This window comes from Durio zibethinus, chromosome 9 (assembly GCF_047325235.1).
Source record: "Durio zibethinus cultivar Kanyao isolate XHJ-2024 chromosome 9, ASM4732523v1, whole genome shotgun sequence".
Taxonomy (NCBI): Eukaryota; Viridiplantae; Streptophyta; class Magnoliopsida; order Malvales; family Malvaceae; genus Durio; species Durio zibethinus.
Genome location: NC_143170.1, coordinates 25,682,990 through 25,707,216, shown reverse-complemented (window position 1 = coordinate 25,707,216; position 24,227 = coordinate 25,682,990). Strand labels below are relative to the sequence as shown.

General features: G+C 25.1%; 1 protein-coding gene and 1 non-coding gene across 2 annotated transcripts; one reads left to right on the top strand and one right to left on the bottom strand.

Annotated features, from left to right (window-relative positions):
• Positions 1-4,637: 4,637 nt before the first annotated feature.
• On the bottom strand, positions 4,638-4,711 carry TRNAI-AAU (transfer RNA isoleucine (anticodon AAU)). Its single transcript has one exon. It is a non-coding gene; the product is annotated as a tRNA-Ile (tRNA).
• Positions 4,712-17,630: 12,919 nt separating this feature from the next.
• Positions 17,631-19,360, top strand: LOC111317515 (thioredoxin-like 1-2, chloroplastic). Its single transcript, XM_022919949.2, has 4 exons — positions 17,631-18,092; positions 18,197-18,376; positions 18,608-18,772; positions 18,875-19,360. The coding sequence occupies exons 1-4, from the start codon at positions 17,868-17,870 to the stop codon at positions 19,124-19,126; spliced, it is 822 nt and encodes a 273-aa protein (XP_022775684.2). The 5' UTR covers positions 17,631-17,867; the 3' UTR covers positions 19,127-19,360.
• The last annotated feature ends 4,867 nt before the right edge of the window (positions 19,361-24,227 follow it).

The window sequence follows — 24,227 nt, the reverse complement described above, 5'->3', positions numbered from 1 at the left end:
CCATTTAAAAAATTTATCTTTTTAATAAAATAATAAAATGAGTTTAAGATTTATCAAAAATACAATTTGATTCTATGAAAAGAAAGTTGGATTCGATAGTACAATTATGTGTAGGATTAGCATCCCTAAAATACCCATTTTAAAAGTAGTATCAATTAATCATATGTTATCCTAATTATTGATAAAAATTATCTTAATGTTAATATTTAAAAACGATTTCATCAAATTTTATTTTTTTTCATAAAAATCACCTTTTTTAAAACCCTTTATTTAGGAATAAGATGAAAATTTTTATAATTAAAATATTATCAAATTCTCCAATATCTAGATACAATTTTGAAAAATATCTCTTTATTTGGGATTTTCGTACTAATTCCATACAAAATTCGCATAATATCCTTTCATAAAAAATAATTTTTGAAAAACCCACCAATATTTATGTAAGGTCCTAAGAATTATTTTTACTTAGGAATATTAGTTTTTTTTTTAATTTAATTGAAATAGTTTTTTCCCAAAACCACCATTTATTAAATTTTTAAAGCAATGAAATGCAAGCACATATTATATGGAGTAGATGTATAATACGAATACAAATTAAAATGTAGACACCTAACTAAATTTATCTAACATATATTTAAATTTTATTCATTTTTTAGGAATAAAACTTTTTATTTAGGAATAAGATGAAAATATTTAATATTAAAATATTTTTTAATTTTTCAATATTTAAGCATAATTTTTTTAAAAAAATTATTTACTTAGAATTCTCACGATAATCTTTAAAGTTTGGCATAATATTCTTTTGTAAAAATAATTATTGAAAAACCCTCCAATATCTAAATAGAATCTTAATAATTATTTTTATGTAAGAATATTAAGCATTATTTAAAAAAGTAATTTTTAAAATTTATAAATTAGTAATTCACACTATTATTTCAAGTCATAATGTAACAAGAAGTAAGTAAATTATGTAAATACAAATAATTAACCAACTTAATGTATCTAATATTCATTTAATCCTACTTTTTATCATTAATGAAAGAAATTTTATTTTATTTTTTTTGAAGAAAAATTTTCTTTAATTCCTCAACATCTATGGGAAATTTTGAGAAAATTAATCCTTCAAAATATATTTTAAATTTCCTCTAATATTTAGGTAGGGTCTTTAAAAATCATTTTTTTAAGAAAAACATTATTTTATTTTTCTAAAAAATTTTAAAATTAATACCTTACTATTTATTATTAATGCATGAAAGGCATACATGACATTATCACCATAAAGTAAATAATACATGTAATTGTGTTTTTTCAAATGAATTTTTTCTTAAGACGGCAATAGCATTTTTTGTGTAAAAAATGTTTATTTTTATTTTTATTCATGTTTTTTATTTTATTTTTAAAATTTTCAATATCTAGATGGAATTAAAAAATAAAATTTTCACTTAAAAATTCATAAAATAACTTTTGCAAAAATATAGGTGACATTTCTTTGTAAAAAAAAAAATTTAGATTCCTTCCAATATTTAGGTAGGGTTTTTAAAATTTTTTTCTTTACTTAAAGATACCACATTCTTTTTTGTTTCCAGAAATAGTCATTTGTTTGTAATCACTTTATGATAATGATAACATTATAGTATCAAACATTCACAATTTTATTTTCATAAATATCACTTTCCATGGCATGCATACAAAGCAAAAATAAATGAAAAATAAAAACTTGATGAAATAATTAAGGCAAAGAGATTGTACCCAACAAAATTTTGTTGAAGCCCAAACAAAAAGTCCACTTAAACTCAAGAAAATAAGCTATTAGGTCAGAGTAGGCTTGGGCCGGATCAAGTAAAGCTTTTGGATCTGGGTTAAGTTACCCATCTATTCCCTTTTTCTTTTTTTTTAATGTGTTTATTATATATATATATATTTAAAAAATCAACCCCCTTTGAAAAGTCAATCGCTATTTTCCTTCATTTATTTTTTTCTTTCTTTCTTCTTCTTTCTCCCTTTTTTTTTTTTCTTTTTCCCCCATTTTCAACCGAATGGCCAAAGAGTTCACCAAAATTTTTTTTGAAACTTTTTTGCTAGGTTTCTGATCAATCTAGTGAGGACTGTGGTGCTGTATTTGATTATTATTTTTATTTGATTTTCGCTTTAAAGGAGATTGTAGAGTGTGAGTTTGAGGCTGAAAATGGGCTTTCTTTTTTGTTTTCGAGTGGTGTTTGGGCTATGAATAGGTTAGGATTTCGTTGGGTATAGGAGGGGAGGTTGATTTGTTTTTTTGTTAGATGTTGAAAGATGGAGACATGGATACAAAATAGGTGTTGAAAGCTGTTGCTTGATGACCGAATGGTATTGTTTGTTGTTTCAATTTTTCCAGTGTGGATTTCAACTGGTATGGTATTTGACTGTGATGGTGGGTTACAATTTGAGAATGATTTTTTTTTTGCTATTCGTTAAGATCGTAAATGGTGTGATGAATATGGGAATTGTGGTGGAGGCTGGAGTGGAGGTAGATGATGGTTTTCTTTGTGAAATTTTTATTATGTATAAGTTAGCTAAGATTTTGGTTTACATTGGGTCTTAGCCCAAATGAATTGGACTGGATTTTAACCCATATAAAATGATTCAAAAGGAATTAATTTGAAATAAGCCCTAACAAATCATTCAAATTAGTTCAAATTAAATTATTTGAATCAATCGCAAAAAACGAATAAAGTTTAATCAATTTGGATAAAATTAGATGTCATAAATAATTTAAGTTGTTGTTGTAAGAGAAAAGACGTGGCAAAGATGAGAACTAGCTAACATTTTTCAAGGTGCACAAAACGACTAAAACAAGCGGGTTTGAAGAAAGGGATTACGAATTATTTTATTTGACAGATGTTGATTTGACCATGATTGTTGATGGTTTTTCTAAACTAGAAAAGTTGAGCTTCATTTGGTGTCCAAATGTTGCAAGTTGGAGAATAATGTCCCTTATACAGAAATGTTCTTTTTTGAAATCTTTGGATTTGTAAGTAATTCATTATTTTTTAGCAAAGATTGTAGTGATATTTTGCGCTATAAGGTACCTTAATTTGGTTGTTTATGGCTTATTCATCCAAGAAATATTTCTTTTTAATACAAAATGATGTGCATACACTGTTATCAAATGCCCATCCTTAGTTTTTAGTGCTTAAATAGTATTACCATATTTTACAAATTTTTCAAGTGATCAACTATTATGATTATGAATAATCTTCCTTATTATTATACTGTAAACTTTGATTTTAACTCTTATCATTTTAACAGCTTTTCTTTTATTTCAAAAAACTTTATTTTTATAGTTAAAACCAACTTGCAGCTTAGTGTAGGCTTGCTGGCTAGTAAATATAAAAAGTAGTACAGATTAAACCAACATAGTATATCAATAAATCTATACTTTTATATTTTATTAAATTTTTTAGTGTCATATGTCACTTCACACTTCCCTTATTTTTTTTATTTTTTAAACCTTTTAATAATTTTTTAATTTTTAATATTCTTTTAAAGATTTAAAATTTTTAATATGACCCATTTTATACGAAACTTTTTTTGGTTTTTTTATTTTTTAATAAATATGTTTTAGATTTTAATTTTTTTTTTGTGAGATCCATTTGAAATGAGTATGTTGTATTTTTTTCTTTTTTTTTTTTTACATATTTAATAAATATTTTTTAGATTTCATTTTTTTTGTGTTCTCACTTTCGTTTTTTTTTCTTTTTTAGTTTAAAATTTTTAAAAGGAAGTGTCACATTTTTATTTTTATTTATTTTTATTTTTTATTAAACTAATTTTATGAAAAAGAAAAAACAAAACAGGAGTCAATTTGGCATTCCTTTTTTTTTTTAATTTTACATTTTTATTTTTTTAATTATATTAATTTTGCAACAAAATGTATCAATTGATAGAGGAAATTTCACATTTTTTTATTTTTATTTTTTATTAAACTAATTTTGTGAAAAAAAAATAGAAGTGTCAATGTGGCATTCCTTTTGTTTTTTTTTTTATTTCACATTTTTGTATTTTTTAATTATATTAATTTTGTAACAAAATATATTAATTGATAGAGATGCTAAAAAAATCGATATTCGATAGGTTTCGATTTGTCTCAATCTAATAAGAGACAATTTTTTAAATCGAAATTGACTTGAGACAAATCAAATTCTTTAAAAAAAAAACGAGTTCAAGTCGGGAGTATATTTAGAATACTTTACCTTTACCCATTTTGTGGTATATATAAAATATATTTTTTATCATTTATTTAATTATATACATATATGTGCATTGATTGATAAAGTTATTTTTTATCTTAATTTAAGAAATTAATATTTTAAACTTAATACGGGATGTTAATATAGAACCTCTTTGAGTTTTTTTTTTCTCATTTTTTTGTTTTTTATTTTTTTATTTTCCTCATTTTTTATTTTTTCAATTTTTTATTTATTTTTTTATTAGACAAATTTTATAAGAAATTGTTAATTAAGATATCAATATGTAATTTTATTTTTTTATCTTTCATTTTTAATTAGATAAATTTTATAAAAAAAATGTGGTGAATAAAGATAGCAAAATAAAAAATATTTACTCACAACAAAATACAATTACCTCTTTAAATTAAATGGCCCATGCAGGTTTCGAACCTGCGACCTTCGCGTTATTAGCACGACGCTCTAACCAACTGAGCTAATAGGCCAATTGGTATTGCAGAATTATTTTTTTAATGTTGTCTTATACAGGTTTTCTCCTACAAAGTAACCAAATCCTAGCAGAAAAACTACTCCTACATTTTAAAACAATGGCTGAAGCAAAATTCTTGAGATTCACCATTATAGAATCACGCATCCACAGTTATCTCATGCCACCAAATTTGGCAACTACCCATCTTGGGGATTAGTAATACCTCTTCTCATCCCTTCACAAGCTGATCTTTAATTTTTTTTTTTTTTTTTTAACAAAAGAGATTGCAATTCAAGATAAGAGAAAATATTGTAGATATTAAAATTTGAATTTCAATTCTATTAAATATTAACTCTTAGGAGTAGTTGAATGAACTAATCGAACTAAGTTTTGGTTCGATCTTTAAAGTTTTCATCATTGGTGGTATTACTAATAAATTAAGTATATGGTTACTTGTTTTTGCATTTGCCGCACAGGCAATGTTCAAGCAGTTCTAGTCTATTCAAAAATGGGTGGCAGGGCAGCAGGTAAAATATAACTTTAAAGACTCTAATGCCATATTCATCATAATATTTTTCTCTTTATTAATTTCCTCTTTAATCTTAACAAAAGAAAGGGGAGGAGTCATTCATGTAGTGATAGATTTCTAAACTTTAATGCATCAACACTTGAATTTTGTAATATAGACTGACGAAGGCAGCAATTATAGGAAGAATTAGGGGAGCTTTAGTAAAGTGAATGCTTTCCTTGATTGGCCTCTAATGGCAGTTTTAGTTCATTATGCTCAACAACTCGATGCCCAAAGAGAAATTATAACCAACAAATCTATTTGGCATCTGAGTGATGAAGCCATTAAAAACTTACGTGTAAGTGTTTCATCATCTTTCACATCGGTTAATGATTGATTCAGCCATTTGAGTATAGCTCTCACTTATTCAATTTGAAAGTATATATAACTGAAGCATTGCTTTTGGCCCTGCTGTTTAGATGTTTCCTACATCATGTTTTGTTTTTTGGTTCCACCAAAGTAAGCATGTCTAAGTTTAAGTATCAAATGTGTAATTATGGAAATGCAGCAAGAGGACATTGAAGAATCTTCAAGGGCAGAGTTGTGGCGTGAGGAGCTAGCTGATTCAGGAGATTGAGCAGAAGGTTGGAGGGCTAAGAGAATTGCCAGTGGAAGCTTTTTATTGAGTTATCCTTTTAATTTTGTTTATGCATTTTTTTTTTTGTTTACTTTTCCCATTATAAATAACCATGCCAAGCATCAGTACTGTATATATATTTTTTCAACCTTGATATAGTTCCTATGTCATTGACAGAAACAAGCTGATCAGGAAATTATTTTAGGCTAAACATTGTTACATGCTTAAATTTTGGACTTAATTTTAGCACAAGAATAAATTCTAGAACGTATAACTATCTGCATGTATTGTTGAAGAAGGATCCTAATGCTACCTGTCGAGATAAGAGATCCAATGCTACCTCCTCAATCGAGGAAAGATTCTAGCGTTTTTTGTAAGCACTAGATTTATTTATTTATTCAATTTAATTTATTGAAATTTTATATAATATATAATATTTGAGTGTAATTATAATTAGAATTTGGTCGGGTTGATTTTTTTTTTTTTGTCATTTTTTTATTTTTAATATATTTATTATTATTTTAGCTAAAAATAATAAAATTTTTTTAATACACACAAAATACTATAAGAATATTAAAACTTTAAAAAATTTAAATATAATATTTGATATGTTCTGATTATTATTTTTGTTATTAACTTTTCATGTTATGTTAAGAGTATTGTAATTTTTTTTAAAGGATTTGATCAATTGTATGCTTTTTTTAATTTATCATATATTATATATATTTTTTGTGAAAACAAAAACAGTACAAAAATCATAATTTTTAATGAAATAATTTTCATTTTTTTGGTGTTTTATATTTTTATTTATTATTACATATTTTTCTAAACAATAAAAGTAAAAATTAATAAAAAATAATAAAAAAATCACTATTTTCCTTTTCTCTTATTTTTCCGACATTATTCTATTTTATTTTTAACAAAAAGCAAAAACAAATATTCCAAAAGTAAAAATTAAAAAAATTATGAGTGGCTAATTAAATGACGTATTATGATTTATTTATCATCAATTAAAAATTAATCTAATAGATTATTTTTTGGATCAATTGATATATTATTAAAATTAATATTTAAAAATTTTAAAAAATTTAGACGTATAATATATTTTTTTAATCAAATAATTTCAAAGGAATAAAAAATTTACGCAACTTGTGGCCCAAAAGGAAAAATGTAGTAATTCAAGAATTGCTTTAAAACATGATGAAGGTGAAATTCAAGAGAATAGTAGAGCAGTCAAATAGCAACAAAAAAAAAAAAAACAAAGCCTGTTTTTCTCTTTCTTTTTTTTTTTTTTTTGGTTTTATATATACGAAATATCAGCCCATTTGTTACCCACCCATATGCCGAAACAAAGCCATTTGATAAAGCCTCATAACCGGGCCATATCTCAAAACAATATTAAATTGACAAACATTTCACAAATTAAAAATATTATCCAATAAAATAACGCCAACTGTAATGCTAAGTGTCATCTTAGGATAGTTTCAATTGAAGTATAGATATTTCCGACCCATAAAATGTATGAATTATTTTACTGTATTTATGTCACAAATTTTGTATTTTTACTACAATTATATGTAGGTTTTTATATTTTGTGACATATAAAAATATAAATATATGTCTAATTAACTTGTCATAAGAAAATTAAATGGTACTATTAATATTTTGATCAAAATGTTTAAAATAAATGTGAAAAATAGGAGATATTAAATACGGATCGAAAAGTAAAAATATATATATAAATATAATATTGGATTTTTAGAAGAATATAAAAACAAATTATTGAATGATCAATTAAATAATAAAAGAAGTATTGATATAGTTTTATTAAATTATGATTTTGATCCAAATACTGAAAAAATATCAATTAAGAAATTAATAGTGACAAATAAAAAAGAATTGAATAAAAATAAAATCAAAAGAAGAAATCATCTAAGTAAAATAAACAACAAAATCATAAAAGCAATATAAATCTTAAAAATTTAAATATTGGCAAAAAAATAACGTAGCATTTAAATGATATGTGTTTTTTTAATTTAAAAAGAAATTAATAATAAGGTGTTTGAAATTTGAAAAAGATAGAAGAGATATGTATGATTTTAAATTTAAAAGAGAATTGTTTTGTTTTTAATTATTTTTTTGCATATTTATAGTAAAAAATCAATAATTTAAAATTTTTAATTTATTATTATTTTAATTAAAAATTAATTACTCGATTAATGAATGTTTCGTCATATATTATCTTATGATCTAGAGGATGTCATCTAACCACATGCCAAATTTTTAATTTACCATCTATATAAAAATTTTTTTCTTATTTTATTCTTAATTATTTTCTTAAGAAATTTTATAGATAATTACCATTCTTCTATATAAGTCATAGGATATATGAAACATTAAAAAAATATTATTATAATGACAATAGAAAATTACGATGAGTATTATATATTGTTATGGACCTATGGTCTTATTTAATTTATTAAAGAAAATCTTTTTATAACACTTTACTTAAATTTATACATTGAAAAATAAATGAAAATAAAAGTTGGTTATAGATTTACCATATAAGATGAAATTATAACAATACACATATTTGATGCATGCATTTAGTTTTATTGACAAACTAAACAAAATTCATTAATTTAAGATTAAAAATATTAAAAATATATATTACAAATCTAATAATAAGAATACAATATCCAAATATATCTAGATTTTACATAACATCTAATATTAATAATAAATAAATAAATGAAGTCCAAAACTTCAAAATTATTTTACAATGTACCTACATAGTTTAAAAGAAAGATAAAAAATATGTACATGTTTTAAATAAAAATGCTCAAGTTAATTTTAAATGAGATTTTTGTTTTCATTGTAATGGTCTCAATAACTTTATCTCGATTAAATGAGAATGAAGATTATAAATTATTTAACATAAAAAGATTTAAATAAATATAATTTTTTAATATTTGAAACATTTTTAAAATTTAAATAATAAAGTTATTTGGTAACCAACTACAATTTAAAAACTATCTTATGTATTAATAATATAGATTGTTTACATATGATTAAAACGAAGTAAATCTTATAAGGTAATTATCTATCTTGTAATATAACATTATATATGATTCAAGGCCTCCAATAATTTTATTTTATTTTTTGGTAAACATGATATTTTAAAGAACACACTAAAGATGTAGAAATATTTTCATTTTTATTTTTTAATGCATGGAAAAGGAAAGGCATGCCTACAAATCGGAATTAAAAATAATTTTTTTATCAAAAAGAGTTAAAACTTAAGTAGTATTTTTGTTAAAAAAAAAAAAAAGGGCAATAATTTAAAGAAAAAGATTATAAATTATAAATTTTAAAATTTAAATTATATTTATTGAATGACACATTTTAAAATGATTGTATGAATTAATTATAATAAATCTCAAATTCAAATAGTTTTTTTTTTTTACTACAAAGTGAAAACAACATGTTCTGAAAAATGAATTATTTAAATATAAAAGAGAAATTGTGCTGCCTAAGTGGATAATATGGTAGCACTAATTGCCAAAGTTTTATGATTGTAATTTGTAATTGAATGTTAAATATATAAAAGCTGGCAACCTGATCAAGAAAATTGAATTGATATGGAATCTCATTTAATGACGAAGATTGCATTATCTATTTAAAAAAAGGTTAGCCAAATTGTTCATCCCCCCCCCCCCCCCCCAAATGACCAAATTATTTGTTTTATTTTAATTTTTTAAATATGGTTTATTTTAATTTTTTTACTCTTTGGAAAAATTGACCAACACAAATGAGTAGGATCCATGCCCCTCGTTATTTCGTTGTCATTGCCCAAATTCTTATTGTATTCCCGCATCGCATGCTCCAAATAGTAGTAAAGTCTGCCCTAAATTGTAATAATTATTTATTTAAAAAAATAGATAACATTTTTTTAATAAAGTTTGTGAAATTTTCTTTAATAAAAGTGATCAAATAAAAATTAAATTTGAGAAATATATAAAAATTAAGTTCGCTATTAGATTTTTTTTATTTTCAAATTTAATTTTTATTTAATTATTTTTAATAAAAAATTATACAAACTTTAAATGTTTCCCAATTGAATTAGCATTTCCCTTAGTTAGCATTTGCTACTTTTGCAAGGTTATCATGATAATATAATTAATGAGGTAATTTTTATTATTAAAATGATCTTATCACTCCTAATTTTAAATCACTTTATTTGATTAATAATGATTAAATTTTAAGAATTGAAGATAAATGTGTTTGGCAATTAGTATTCTTAAAAATTAAAATTATTTTATTTCAAAATACAAAAATAACTATACATATTATAATAATTAAACAAGTTAATAATTTTAATTTTGCTTAAAGATAATAATTTATGAAATATTAGTAATATTTTATTTATTTTATAATAAATATAATTAAATTAATAAATTATTAATTAATAGGTAAATTAATTTTTATAATATAAATAATATAAAAATATTTAAATTTGAAAATAAAACTAATCTATTAAATTCATAATAAAAGAAAAATATAAAATTATATTATATAAAATATTAAACAAATTAAAATACACAATTTAACTTGTACATTGAATATTGATTTCAAAATATAAAAATTTATAATATAAAATAATTATAATTTTAAGAGTAAGCAAATTTTTAATTTATAGATTAAATGAATAATATTGATCATTATTAATTTTTAATATAAGATCACTTTGATGATAAAAGTTTCTTCTCTTTTTATATGAGTATTAGATCATCTTCTAAAATAATAACATGATAATTTCGAGTGCTTATCAAATATAATAATCTAATTATTATAATTTTTAAAATGATCACTTTATATCAAACATTACCTTATTATATATATATTTAGTAGTTAGGATGATCATATTACAGCAAATTCAAAAGAAAAAAAGAATTAATTTTATCTTAATATTAAACTAAAAAATCATAAAGATTTTTTATTTAAAAATTTGATTTAATGATAAATATATATATTTTGGTTAATGAAAGGTTGATATCCTTATTAATCCCTATTATTAGTCATTTTTTCTAAAAAAAATCATAAGGTGTGTACTTTTTTATTCAAGGAATCGAGTTAATCCTTCTTTCTTTCCTCAATAAAAAAATCATGAAAATTTGCGAAATAATACCTATAGTCATTTCCAATGACAACTGTAAAAAATTTAAATAATTCATCCCAAAATATATGCTAATTAATAAGATTTCATTGTGTTAATTATGAGTACATAACTATAAAATGCTATGTTTATCAAATCATTGATTCGGATAAAAAATAATAAAATTAGTATGATTGAAAGACAACAAATTAATCAATAGACCATATCCAAGTATTTTTTTTCTTCATCCAAATCCAAACAAGAACTCTGAATCTTTAAAATATTATTTTTTTTTTTTCAAATTTTTTATCGGCTCTACGCTAATGTGGCCATTTCTCCAATATTCCACCCAAAAAAAAAAAAAAAGGGATGCACTTTGTCTTATACGTGGAAGGTCCATCGTGCCAGTTTCGGATATATAAATATGTAATTATTTAAGATGTAATTGATCGAGTTTAAATCGATATAATATTAAATTCGAATTTGATTTTGATTTAAAATTTGAGATTCAAAATTTTACTCAAATTCGATCGAGCTTTATTTTTTTAGCTCGAATTCGATTCAAAATAAAAATTAAACTACTCGAACTCATTCGATTAGACTCGATTAATATCTAAAAATAAACTCAATTTTTATATTCAACTAAAAACTCGATTATTTGTCCTCGAACTCGAGTTTAAGATATTTTATTAATTAAAATAATAAAAATATATTTAAATATAAAAATTCGATTAAATTCGTGAGCTATTAGAGTTTGGTATAAGAATGCTTGAACTCGATTCAATCGATGGGTTGAGTTATTTAAGTTCAATTCGATAATAATCAAACTAAATTTAAATTTTATTCTAATCAAATTTAAATAATTTATGAATATTAATCTATTATTTATACCCTTAAAATTGTCAAAGCCTTGTTTTAGCAAACTGCGGTTCCAAAACAGTGGGTATCGTCTCTCAGATAATGCTGAAACTTCCAAAACCTGTGGGCTATAGCTTAAGCTAACTCCCCATATCTTCATCCAAAATCAAAATTTTATCCATCCATCCATCCTTTTGCGGTAAAGTCATGGAACACAAAAAGTGATAGAATTAGTGATGAACAAATTCAACGTCAATATCTTATCTCCTCACAAGTTGAGAATGGATAGCAGAAACAAACCTTACTGGTTTGTCTTCCATTGCCCTTCTGTCAATTTCTATGAACAAGTTGTAGATCCGTTCAATTTCTTCCCCATATGAAGATATAGCAGTGGCTATCTAATGCAAAGAACTGGTTACATCCTTCGTGACATCCCTTTCACACTATTGGTTTCTTTTTTTTAATGGTTTGGGGATTAAGATTCATAATATTTATTTTAAGAGAAATTAGACAATAAAGATTTGTTTTCACAAAGGAGACAGAAACAAATAGCATATAAGATTTTACTTTGGCATGAACGGCTCTTACCCTGAATGTCGAGAGGCTTGTGGCGGGTCCAAATGCCCAAATTAAAGGTTCTTTCTTCCATTTGGGGACGCCCATAATTTTGTTCCTTTGCATTGTCTCAATTCATGTCACAAGCAAAAAAAAATTGTATTAACTTTGTAATTAACGGAGAAGAAATTATTATGTTGATCATTCTTACCTGGTCAGTTGTCAATTGTATATTCAACAAATCAAAATTTTAAGTCTTTAAAGTTTTTTTAAATAATTAAAATTGTTGAAGATTTGACTATTAAAAATATAATATTTTATTAACAAATCATATAATATTTTAAAATGATAAATTTTAGTTACCCATTACACTCGAAATTAAGTGATTGAAAATATTTTATCATTTTTATTTTAAAATCTGATATTCATGAAAATCTTGATCCTTAATATAAAGTAAGATTGGCATATATAATATTTTATTAACAAATCATATAATATTTTAAAATGATAAATTTTAGTTACCCATTACACTCGAAATTAAGTGATTGAAAATATTTTATCATTTTTATTTTAAAATCTGATATTCATGAAAATCTTGATCCTTAATATAAAGTAAGATTGGCATCAGGGCGGGCCTGACCCGACTTTATGCATTAATAAATTCGAACCCGATCTTATTTGATTTTTTTTTTATACCCGACTTCGATCCGATACTATATAAATCGTACCCGATTTTCACCCGACTTGAAATTAATAAAATATTATTTTTTAAATATAAATATTTAAAAATATCATTATATAAATATATATAAATTAAAAAATTAATTAAAAAATAATTTTTTATATAATATCGAGTCGAATCGGGTCGGATTTACCTAAAACCCAAACCCGATTATTCCCTAATCTTATCCTACTCGATCAGACTTGAAACTCGAATTTAAAAAAAAAAAAATGACCTCATAGTGTCGGGTCGGAACCCGACGGGAACGGATTGGATTGCCGTCCCTAATATAGAGGGAACAAAACAATCAAAGTTGTTTGATTCTAATAATTATATCATTAAATTTTAAATTATGATTAATAAAATTAAGAGTTTAATATTACACAAATATTTATATATAATAGATTTTATGTTGACATTTATATGATTTCATTGATAATGGTTTATTTTAATTTCTTATAATTATCATAAAGTACATTAATATAAGTAATAGTAAATGATTATAAATGAGAATAAAAAAGCTTAATCGTCGTCAACCAAAAAAGGAAAGGAATTTACAAAATAGTACATGTTATAAAGTAAAATTATGGCTAATAGCTTACAATTATCCCATTGCTTAAGTTTTATTTCTTTTTAATTATAAACAAACTAAAAGTGCAGTTTATCACTATTTTTCAAAAAAAAAATTATGTGATAAAAAGTTATCTTATTTCGAAATCAAAGCATCCTACAAATTTTAATGAAAATTTATATTATATTCTAATCAAGGAAAGATTGCTTAAGTATCAAAATTAATTGGACTGTATCACCTATCTACTCAAGACATTAAAATCTTTTTTTTTTTCATATAATTACCATAAAGCTTTCATTTGGTACAATAAAAAATCACTTTGGAAAATGATTTTTTGTGTTTGAATGACCAATGTAAACACTCATTTATTTATTTATTCGTATATTTTCTATCAATTGTCAGTAGCCATACTATCAATAACTCTAACAGTTATTGGTCACTGCTTTGACAGCCACTTTAACTCTAGGTGGTCAAAATTTAATTAAATCTCAAAATTTTTAAAATTTTGATTTAGTTTTATAAACAGAGCTACAAAAGATAGAAATGAAAAAAAAAAAGAAAAAACCCAAAAAAAGGGAAAATCCTGACAAAAAAAAAATCTAGAGAAGAAGAAAACCTTATCCAAAAATAATAATAATAAAAAATTTTGCCAAATCAAAAAAAATAATTTTTTTGTTAAAACCCATACAACATAACACAGTTCCTTTGGTGAGGGAACCTATTGCTGGCCTAAAAAAAATCAACAAAACAAAAAAAAAAAGGGTTTTTTGAACCAAAGGGTTTCAAGGCAAATTTAAAAAGATTGGAAGGTTTTTGATAAAAAAAGATGTTAGATTTGGAGAAAAGAGGTTGAAGGGATATTTAGGTGTTTTTTTGGGTTTTTTCGATAGCCGGCACGATGGCCACATGAACATCAACGACGAGGAGCACTGTGGGTGTCACGGTGGAAAGTGATCGGCTTTGGGGACTATTGAGGGAAAAGAGGAGAAAGCTTTTTCGGAGTTTTGTTTTTTTTTTAAAGAGCGAAAAATGAAGTAAGAAAAAAACAAGTTTATATATAAGCAATTAGGGATTAAAAAAATGTCATTTAGGTTTAGAAGGATTCGTGTGTCAACTTGGTGACCTAACTTAGCGAAAAATGAAGTAAAAAAAACAAGTTTATATATAAGCAATTGGGGATTAAAAAAATGTCATTTAAGTTTAGAAGGATTCGTGTGTCAACTTGGTGACCCAACCTAATGTCCGGGCAACTGACCTACGACCCAACTCTCCTTTGACCTATGATCGATACATTTGAACTAGTCCAAACCGACATTGATAGGTCTGGATCAGGTAAATTTTTTTTTTAAAAAATTTAATTTATTTTTTTAATATTATTTTTGTTATTTTGAATTTTTGTCATTAATATTTGTACATGTTAAAATATTTAAATTTGCTATAATAAATCTTTGTTATTTTTATAATAATAATTAGTAAAAATAAAAACAAAAAAATAAATAAATAATGAAACATATAGTTAAAATTTGAAATAAACCTTATAAAATAATGATATAATAAAAAATTGATTCTTTTAATAAATTTTTAAAATTAAAAATAGTAAAAATTATTAATAAAAATAATATAAAATTAATAAAAATGCAAGAAAAAAAAATTTTTATTCAATGATGAGATTTAGAGGTATCCCAAGTAACAATACCTACGAAATTTTTAGGTAAAAAGATTTTTTTTAAATACTACCAACATATTGAAGTATTTATAAAAAATTTTTAATACAGTAAAAAAAATTTTGTTATTAAATAAAATAAAAAATTAACTAATTTATTAAAATATAACGACAAAAAGTGAGGAAAAAGAAAATTATACCTAATGATAGGATTATAAAAGTATTTTAAAAAGTGATGCTTTATAACATTCTTAGGTGAAAATTTTTTTAAAAAATACTATCATTGTATTGGAGTAATTATAAAAAATCTTTAATATGATAAAAATTCTTCTTTCCCTCAAAAATTTAAATAAAAAACCAATAAAAATTTTAAAATTAAAATAAAATATGTGCATCAATATATTACCATTCACATTGCATGCATGATCTTATTTTTACAAAAAACAAATAAGATTCTTCGAGGATAGAATTTTAAGGTATTCCGATAAGTGATGCCTAAGAAATCTCTAAGTGAGAAAGAGTTCTTCTAATATTATCAACGTACTATAATATTTTAAAAATTATTTTAATAAAAAGATTCTAATTTATTTTTCTCAAATAAAATGAAATTACAAATAATAATAAAACTAAAACTTTGATAAATATCGAAATTAATATTGTTTTTGTCAAAGAAATTACTTTTTAAACATCGAAATTAATATTGTTTTTATCATAATTAATGGATAACATGTAATTAATTGATATCATTCTAAACAAACATTGTAAGAATGTTAATATTTTTTTTACGTGTAATCGACTTTCAAATTTAGATTGTTTCACATATTCTAAAATTATTTTTTTAATAAATTATAATTAATTTTAAGATTTTATTAAAAAGATAAATTTTAATAAGTAATCAATTATATCTAATTAAAAAAATTGATGATAATTTTATATTTTTATATTCATCAAATAACTTCAAAACCATTACGACAACCAAAAAATGACTGAGTCAATAGAAATTGATTTCTAGTGAAAAATTAATAATGTTAATTTGAGAGAAATTGTCTGCCGTTTTTTTAGTTAGGAAAACAATTTCATCCTACTCAACTCATCTCTCATTCTCTCAATAGTCAAGCACATTTATGACACTTTAGCTTAGAATCTTCACAAATATAGCAAAAAAGCCCCAATTTCCTTGTATTACACCAAATCACTCTTCTAAACTTATTTCTTCTTGATTTCTTCTCTTCCTTCAAATACAATAAACCACCAAAAAACAAAAATGCTCCCACCATTCCTATAGTACCAACAAGAAAGCTCACAAGATCTCATAAAAATAAATTTCTTCTCCACAAGCATTCCTTATCTTCCATGATCTCTCTTTTTAAGTTTCAATCTCCCAGTTAATCTTGTAGTCTACGAGAATTTCAAAAAAAAAAAAAAAATCTTTCTTTTTTTTTTTTTTTCCTCAAATATAGTTATTTGGTTATTTTATTGTGTTTATTTTGTAAATTTTTATGTTTTTAAAATGAGTATGTTGAGTTAAAGAAAGATTTTAAAGAAAAGATTAGAAGGAGAAGATGAACAGTGAAGAAAATGTTTTTGTTTTCTATTGAAACAAATACCATAAAATAAAGTGATCCAAGTACTTTAAAATTATTTCTTTTTTAGAAAATATCTTTAAAGAAAATTTTTTATTTTCTGGGTGTTATTTATCTGTTATTAAACGGAGCTTAAAATTGTACAATCCAAGTGTAGATAAACCAGATAACCATTAAAAATTATTTTTAATGATGGAACAAATGCCAAGCTTCATATTTACGTACAATACTTTATTTTTAAAAATTATAAAAAAATTTAAAAGCGAAAGAAAAAAAGAAAAAAGAGAAAGAAAGAAAGAAAAGTTTTAATTTAATTCTTTGAATTTATTAAAATTTAATTAAAAAATCATATAAAATTAAAAAAATTTACTCCATGTAAATTGATCCTATTTTTTGGCTTTTTTCTCTACAATTGGATGGATTTTATCCAAAATTTGAACTGGCAAACACAGCGTTGATACTCCGTTAAACCGTATCATAGGAAAACATGGCTAACTGTCAAAAAGTGTCAAAACAGTGGTTCCTAAAATATAGTAAAATCTTACATATCAAACATCTTTCATTGAATATAATAAAAAAGAGAAACCATCTCTCATTAGACTAAAAAATTGTTGATTTACACATCAGACACTAATGAAATTTGGATAAACTAAAATCCAAATCATTCTGACCCCACCTTGCTCTCTTCTCTTTTTATTCCCAACAATTTCTTTTCCTGCTCTTCTCCTTTTGAATTTTGAAGCTTCTGAGAGTTGAAACATCAAATAAAAACTGCTTTTTTGTCCCCCTCTCTCTCTCTCTTTCTTCAACCACTCCTTTCTGTCAAAAAGAACTTTTTTTTTTTTTTTTCAAATTCTTCACTTTTGATTGATTTTCAGAAGTGGGTATAGTTTTTTTTATTTTTGGTTGTCAAGGGATTTCATGGCCTCGTCATTGAAGAGTGGTTCATATTTTTCTGGGTTCAATGAGACTATGTTGGGCTCAAATTCCAATAGGGTTGCCGGTTTTTGCACATTGAGTTCTTTAGAGTCTAAGGATTCAACATCAAAACAGTTTCCTCTCTTGAACATTGATTTTTTGGGCAAACCACTAGTTGTCCCAGCAAGAAATTGGAGCATTAAACCTGGAAACAGATTCTCTGTTCAAGTGAAAACTTTTGCTTTACATTTTGGATCTTAAAGTCCTATTTTGTTCTTTTTACTTTTGTGTGTTGGCCTCAAAAACTGATGTCAAACCGATTGGTTTTCCAGGCAGAAACAACCTGTCTCAGCAAAGGTATGAGATGGTGGGAGAAGAATCTTAAACCCAACATGTTGCAGATCCACTCGGCTGAAGAACTTGTGGATTCCTTGCAAAATGCTGGTGATAGACTGGTTATCATTGGCTTCTATTCACCTGCTTGTGGAGGCTGCAAAGCTCTCCATCCTAAGGTATGTTTGGCCATTTATGGTCACATGTTTCATTTTGGGATGCCTTATTCTGAATTCTTGCCAATCTAAATGAATCAGTAGTGATGATGGATGGACTACTGCGCCTTTAATTGGAATTTATATTTTGTGTATAAAATCTAAGCTTCAATAAAATGGTGAAGAATATCAAAATTGATTTTAATTCCTTAATTTTAAATCACATTTGTTGACAGTGGCTTATTTTTCTAACAGATCTGTCAGCTGGCTGAACGGAATCCAAATGCAATTTTCCTAGAAGTTAACTATGAAGAGCTAAACAACATGTGCCAGTGTCTCAACATTCATGTCTTACCATTCTTTAGGTTTTATAGAGGTGCTGAGGGGCGTCTATGCAGCTTTAGCTGCACTAATGCTACTGTAAGTTTTTCACGATCGAATAGTGTTCCTTAGTTTCTTGACTGTAAGTCTTAATAGATCATGTTCCCTACAGATTGTAAATGTGAAGCTTTTGTATTGCAGATCAAAAAATTCAAAGATGCATTGGCAAAGCATGGATCTGATCGATGCAGCCTTGGCCCTGCAAAAGGTTTGGATGAGTCTGAGCTGATGAAATTAGTAGCAGCTGGTGAATTATCAACCAATTTACAATTGCCTTCCATTAAGGAAGAAAGAATGGAGGATTTGCTCACGAGAAGCATGGAAATGTCTGGTATCTTGAACAAAGCAGATAGTAATAAGATGAAGCTTGAAAAAGAGGCTGCTCTACTGTAGGTTTTGATTTGATATTAAGCTCAATTTTCCTCGTCTATGTTAGCTGGGTTTTACATAAGCAGGCTCCTGGGTTTTTTGAGTTGACCCCTGCCAATTTTATATATATCATGATTGGACATTGTATTCTTATCAAGGAAATTGGTATATAGCAGTACTCAACATTTAGTCTATAACATTGTTATGAATAAGTGGTTGATACCATTTTGAAACAATTCAACTTCCAGATTTGTTCTACATTACTGATTACTTTTCCTGCAAATCCATTGCTAAATTCATATGCAATGTTAAATATTAATGCAACACTTATTGATTTCATTTGCGTGACATTGACCATTTCCCGCATTGCAAAGGTTTTTTTTTTTTTTTTTTTTGCCATTTACAGCCGTATATAATATGACCTAACTACTCATTATAAAGCTGGAAGTTCCATTAAAAATCTGAAGTACTTTGCATGGTTTTATCTGTCTAAGACATTTGGAAAAAAAAAATCAAAAGAGAGAGAAAATGTAAAATAACCTTTGGAATTGCTACGGACACCACTGGAATCGAAAATTTTCAATGTGATGATTGCGAACCACAAGTAGAGTTGGCGTCGAGTTAGATTCGGAGTGAGTTTTTGTTCCTTCGAATTTGATTCAATTTTATGTATTATTAAATTTGAATTTAATTTTATTTAAATTTAATTTAATTTTTTTATATTTGAATTCGATCTCGATTCGATATTATATAAACAGTATTCGATTTGATTTGACTCAAAATTAATAAAAATTATTTTTTTAATATAAATATTTAAAAATATCATTATATAAATAAAAAATTAAATAATTAATTAAAAAATAATTTTTTATATAATATCGGATCGGATATCATCGGATTTGCTTAAAATTTGAATCTGATCCAAAATTCAAATTTCAAAAAAAAAAAATAAATTCTATAAAATCGAGTCTGATCGAAACCGTCAATGATGAGTTAAATTGCTGACCTCAACCACAAGTATTAGTGAGCTCTTTTTGTTTTTTTTTTGTCAAGAAAAAAAAAACTGCTTTCTTATGTTCTTGTCATTTCCTTTAGATATAAAAACAACCAAAATCTAAAACTGGGTCCAAGTAAAATCCTTTCAATGATTTGGGCAAGATCCTCGTGGTTAAACACTGTCAGCAACTTGATTTTTTTGGTACATAGGGATTTTTCAGCTACATGTTCTCGTCTGATAAAGTTTCACTCTGCTCATCTCAGAATTTGCATCCAAAATCTGTAATATAGAATCATAAATTCTAAGCTACCGTCGGAGACATTGACAACCAGGTTTTTATTTCATGGAAATGAAGCTTTTCAAAATATGACTAAAGAAAAATGGTGCTTGATCACATCAAACAGAAAATTATGGGAATAAAGTGAAGCACTGGAAGAAACACGTTTTTCTTTTTCAAGAAATTTGTATTAAAAAATGAGTGAATTGAATGGGAAGCAGTGTCGGCCAAAAAAAAAAAAAAAAAAAATATATATATATATATATACAAAACAAACTGAAGAAACAGGTTTGCAATTAGACAAAATCCTATGTCATGAACAAAGCAACAAAAACTTAGAGATTTGTTTGGTCGGGGGATCCAAAGTCTTAATACATGGCAGACTATCAAAAGTCTAAAATATGCGGCAATCATACAACGCAAACAAATGCACGAGTTTTGTGCAATAGTCATTGCACTATTGAACAATGTATTTGAATTTTATCTCATTTCAATTTAGGTATAAATCAAATCATCAGGACACATAATGTATAGATATATAGAAATATATTGAATAAGACACCAAGTTGTAAAAGTTTAAATTTCATTATGAAAATTTCTAATTTCAAAATTTTTTGAGAATAAAAAATATTTTTAAATTTTGTTCGATATATCTATTTGATGGATCGATATAAATAAATTTATTTATATTAAATTTAATAAATTTATAAAAATTATTTTTTATAAATTTTTTATAAATTTAAATTAAAATAATAAAAAATATTTTTTTTATCATCAATCATCTATTCGTTTAAATTATCTCTCATTATATAACCACATATATATATATATATATACCAAAAAAACAAAAAAAAAAAAACTATATCAAAAGCGACACAATGAGTGCATAGGATTATACAAAATAAAAAAAAAAGGGTAGTGGATAAAAATTGAATCTACTTGATGCGTTATAAAATAAAAAATAAAATTTGTGGTTAATATTTATTTCAATATGATAAAAATTGGCAAGTGGATAAATGGTGGCATGAACCATAATGGATCGTCGAAAGAGACTGGCACCCACCTACCCAACAGGCTACAAAGAAAATATAGCTCAGGAAAAAGAAGAGGGTCCCAAACGGCGGATTAAACAAAGTAAAGTTGAGTCAGATAGCCATGGCACTGACATGGATTACCCAGATTCCTAATCAGAGTTGACCCCACTGCAAATAATGTGGATTAGAATGGCCAACTGCCCAATGGTCTCCAATCATTTATCTCTCCAGGAAAATTTACGGACATAAGATTTACACCTCAGATTTCACGGCTCAAGTAAGCTCATGTTTTTTCCTTTTCTGTTTGTTTCTCGTGATTATATAGAAAGTCGACTCCGTATAAAATACGTTGGGATTAAAAAATATTTGAATTTAGATTTTAAATTTATTAAATTTTATATTTTAAAAAAATTACATAAATTAATTAAATTTAATCCTAAATTTAAAGCGCAAAAGAGTTCTACAAGCTTTACATTATTTTCTCATTAATATATCATTAATAAACTGATCTTCTTTGCGACCCAACTCTATTTTAATCTTTCATGGTAATATATATATATATATATATATATATATACTACACATACACACACTGATCAAATACCTACAAGCCTAATTCAAATTGCTTGAAAAGTCAATTTCTAAATGCAATATGTTCTCGTTATTTAATCTGAGAATTGGAAGTGGGATTGGTAATCACAAACCATTTGCAATCTATTGAAAAATCGTCAAATGGTGGTACATTTTCTGAAAATGCGACGATAGTTTCATTCTAAACATTTTATTATTGAGTGTATATCATTTATAATTTTTTTATTATAATATTACAATTATTTAATTATAATTAAAAATTATGTAAAAATTCATCATTTATAAGTGTGATTTTCACATACAATTTTGATAAATCCTATATAATTCTAAATTATAATTAATTAATTGTATTCTAAGAATTATAAGTACCATGCTCCTTTTATATCAAATTTGATGATGTTTAGCCTTTTCCTTTTTTTTTTTTGTTTTAATTTTTAGTATGTGTAAAAAGGATGCATTTCACCCATAATATTTTTATTATAATTCTATCATTATTCAATCATAATAAAAAAATTATATAAAATTCATTACTCATAAAATTTTGATAAATTCCATATAATTCAAAATTATAATTACTTAAAATGATATTTTAATAAATCCCATATAATTTCAAATTATAATTAATTACAATAATTATAAATAATATACTTCCATTAAAAAAAACTGCTACAAGTCTCAACATTTTGACCAAGCTTTTTAATATCTGCTTTAGGAACAACTTAATAATTATAGAGAATAAACTATTTTCTAATCCTTTGAATAATTTGCAAAACCTCAAGAATTCAGTTTTACAGAAGAAAAAGAGTGCGAAACCGCATCCAAACATTGAAACCAAATTAGTACAAATCTGCATTAGAAGTTTCAATTGAACATCGATTTGTCGGAATGTTCGAAATATATCCTTCCAACAATAACAAAGCCCCAGGGTCGAAGAACATTATCATGTCAACGTCTGTTAAAGGGTAAAGGGGCATTGAAATAAATCATAAGCCTCAATGCAATCAAAAAGTTTCTGAAAAGGCTAGACAATTTATGGTTTTTGATGCACAGCATAAATGCATCACAAGATCTTAATAACTTGGTTAAGAAATACAATGAACAAGTAACCAGAGCATGGCCTTAGATTTGCAAACGGACATCAAGGCTTGGAAAGCCATTCTGTCCCGAAAGAAGGTATTTTGTTATGGATATCCTCGTGGGCCACTGGTTCTTAAAGCTTAAAGATGAACTTCAGCGAAAAATGTATGACCATGGCCTGGACCAAGAAGCAATGGCAGTTAAGCTGCTCCACAAGGCCATGGAAGATGCAGCCATACATTGATGGAAAACTCCAAAATTGACAGTAATTATCAGGTACTAAATTTGTACGTGAAAGACTCACAATGAACAATCAAAGCAAATCCAAGAGAAATTTTCTATGGTCTGTCTCAGAGTTAGTGACAATTATCAGATATTATCATTCTTTCATCTGATAATAAGTGCATTAAGATGCATCACAGACAAACCAAAGCCTTTCAAGTTACGGACGACAAGGACCATTAGCATATCAAAGAAAAGCTCCTTGGAAACCCTTCATCTAAAATTTAATTAAACATTAATTATGGGACATAGTGAATAATATTTTAGCATCTATACGAGGTTATGATTTTTTTTTTCTGTTATCAAATTTAGTTTATCTATGGTGATATCAAAATACTTTCAGTTTTAATTAAATTTATTTTCTCATCCTACTTATCCAATAAATAATGCCCCATAATTTTGATATTAAATGGGGACAAAAATTATAGCATGTTATTGATGTTATTAATTATTGATCATTAGGGAGTAATGTATTTAATTTTAAAATATATCTAAAAATGTAATGAGATTTTTTTATAATAAAAAAAAAAGAAAGAAAATAAGAAAGAGTATTTCTTTCAAAAAAAAAAAGAAAATTTTTTAGACTTGAGTGTGTTCATTGAACATTTCACCGTTCAATGGCCCGACTCTCTTCCCTGTCCCATCTTCGACATTATAATTTAAAACGGATACAATGATGCATAGAAATATAATATAAATATAAAATATGAAATAATATAATTTAAAATTTTAACTATATTTTTTACCCTTTTAGCTTCACTGTAAGAACTTGTTTTTTTTTCTTCTCTCTGATTGAATTCATCACAAAATTTATTACTTTTAATGCCTCAATGATTTTCTTATCTGGGTATACTTCATTTCTGTAAA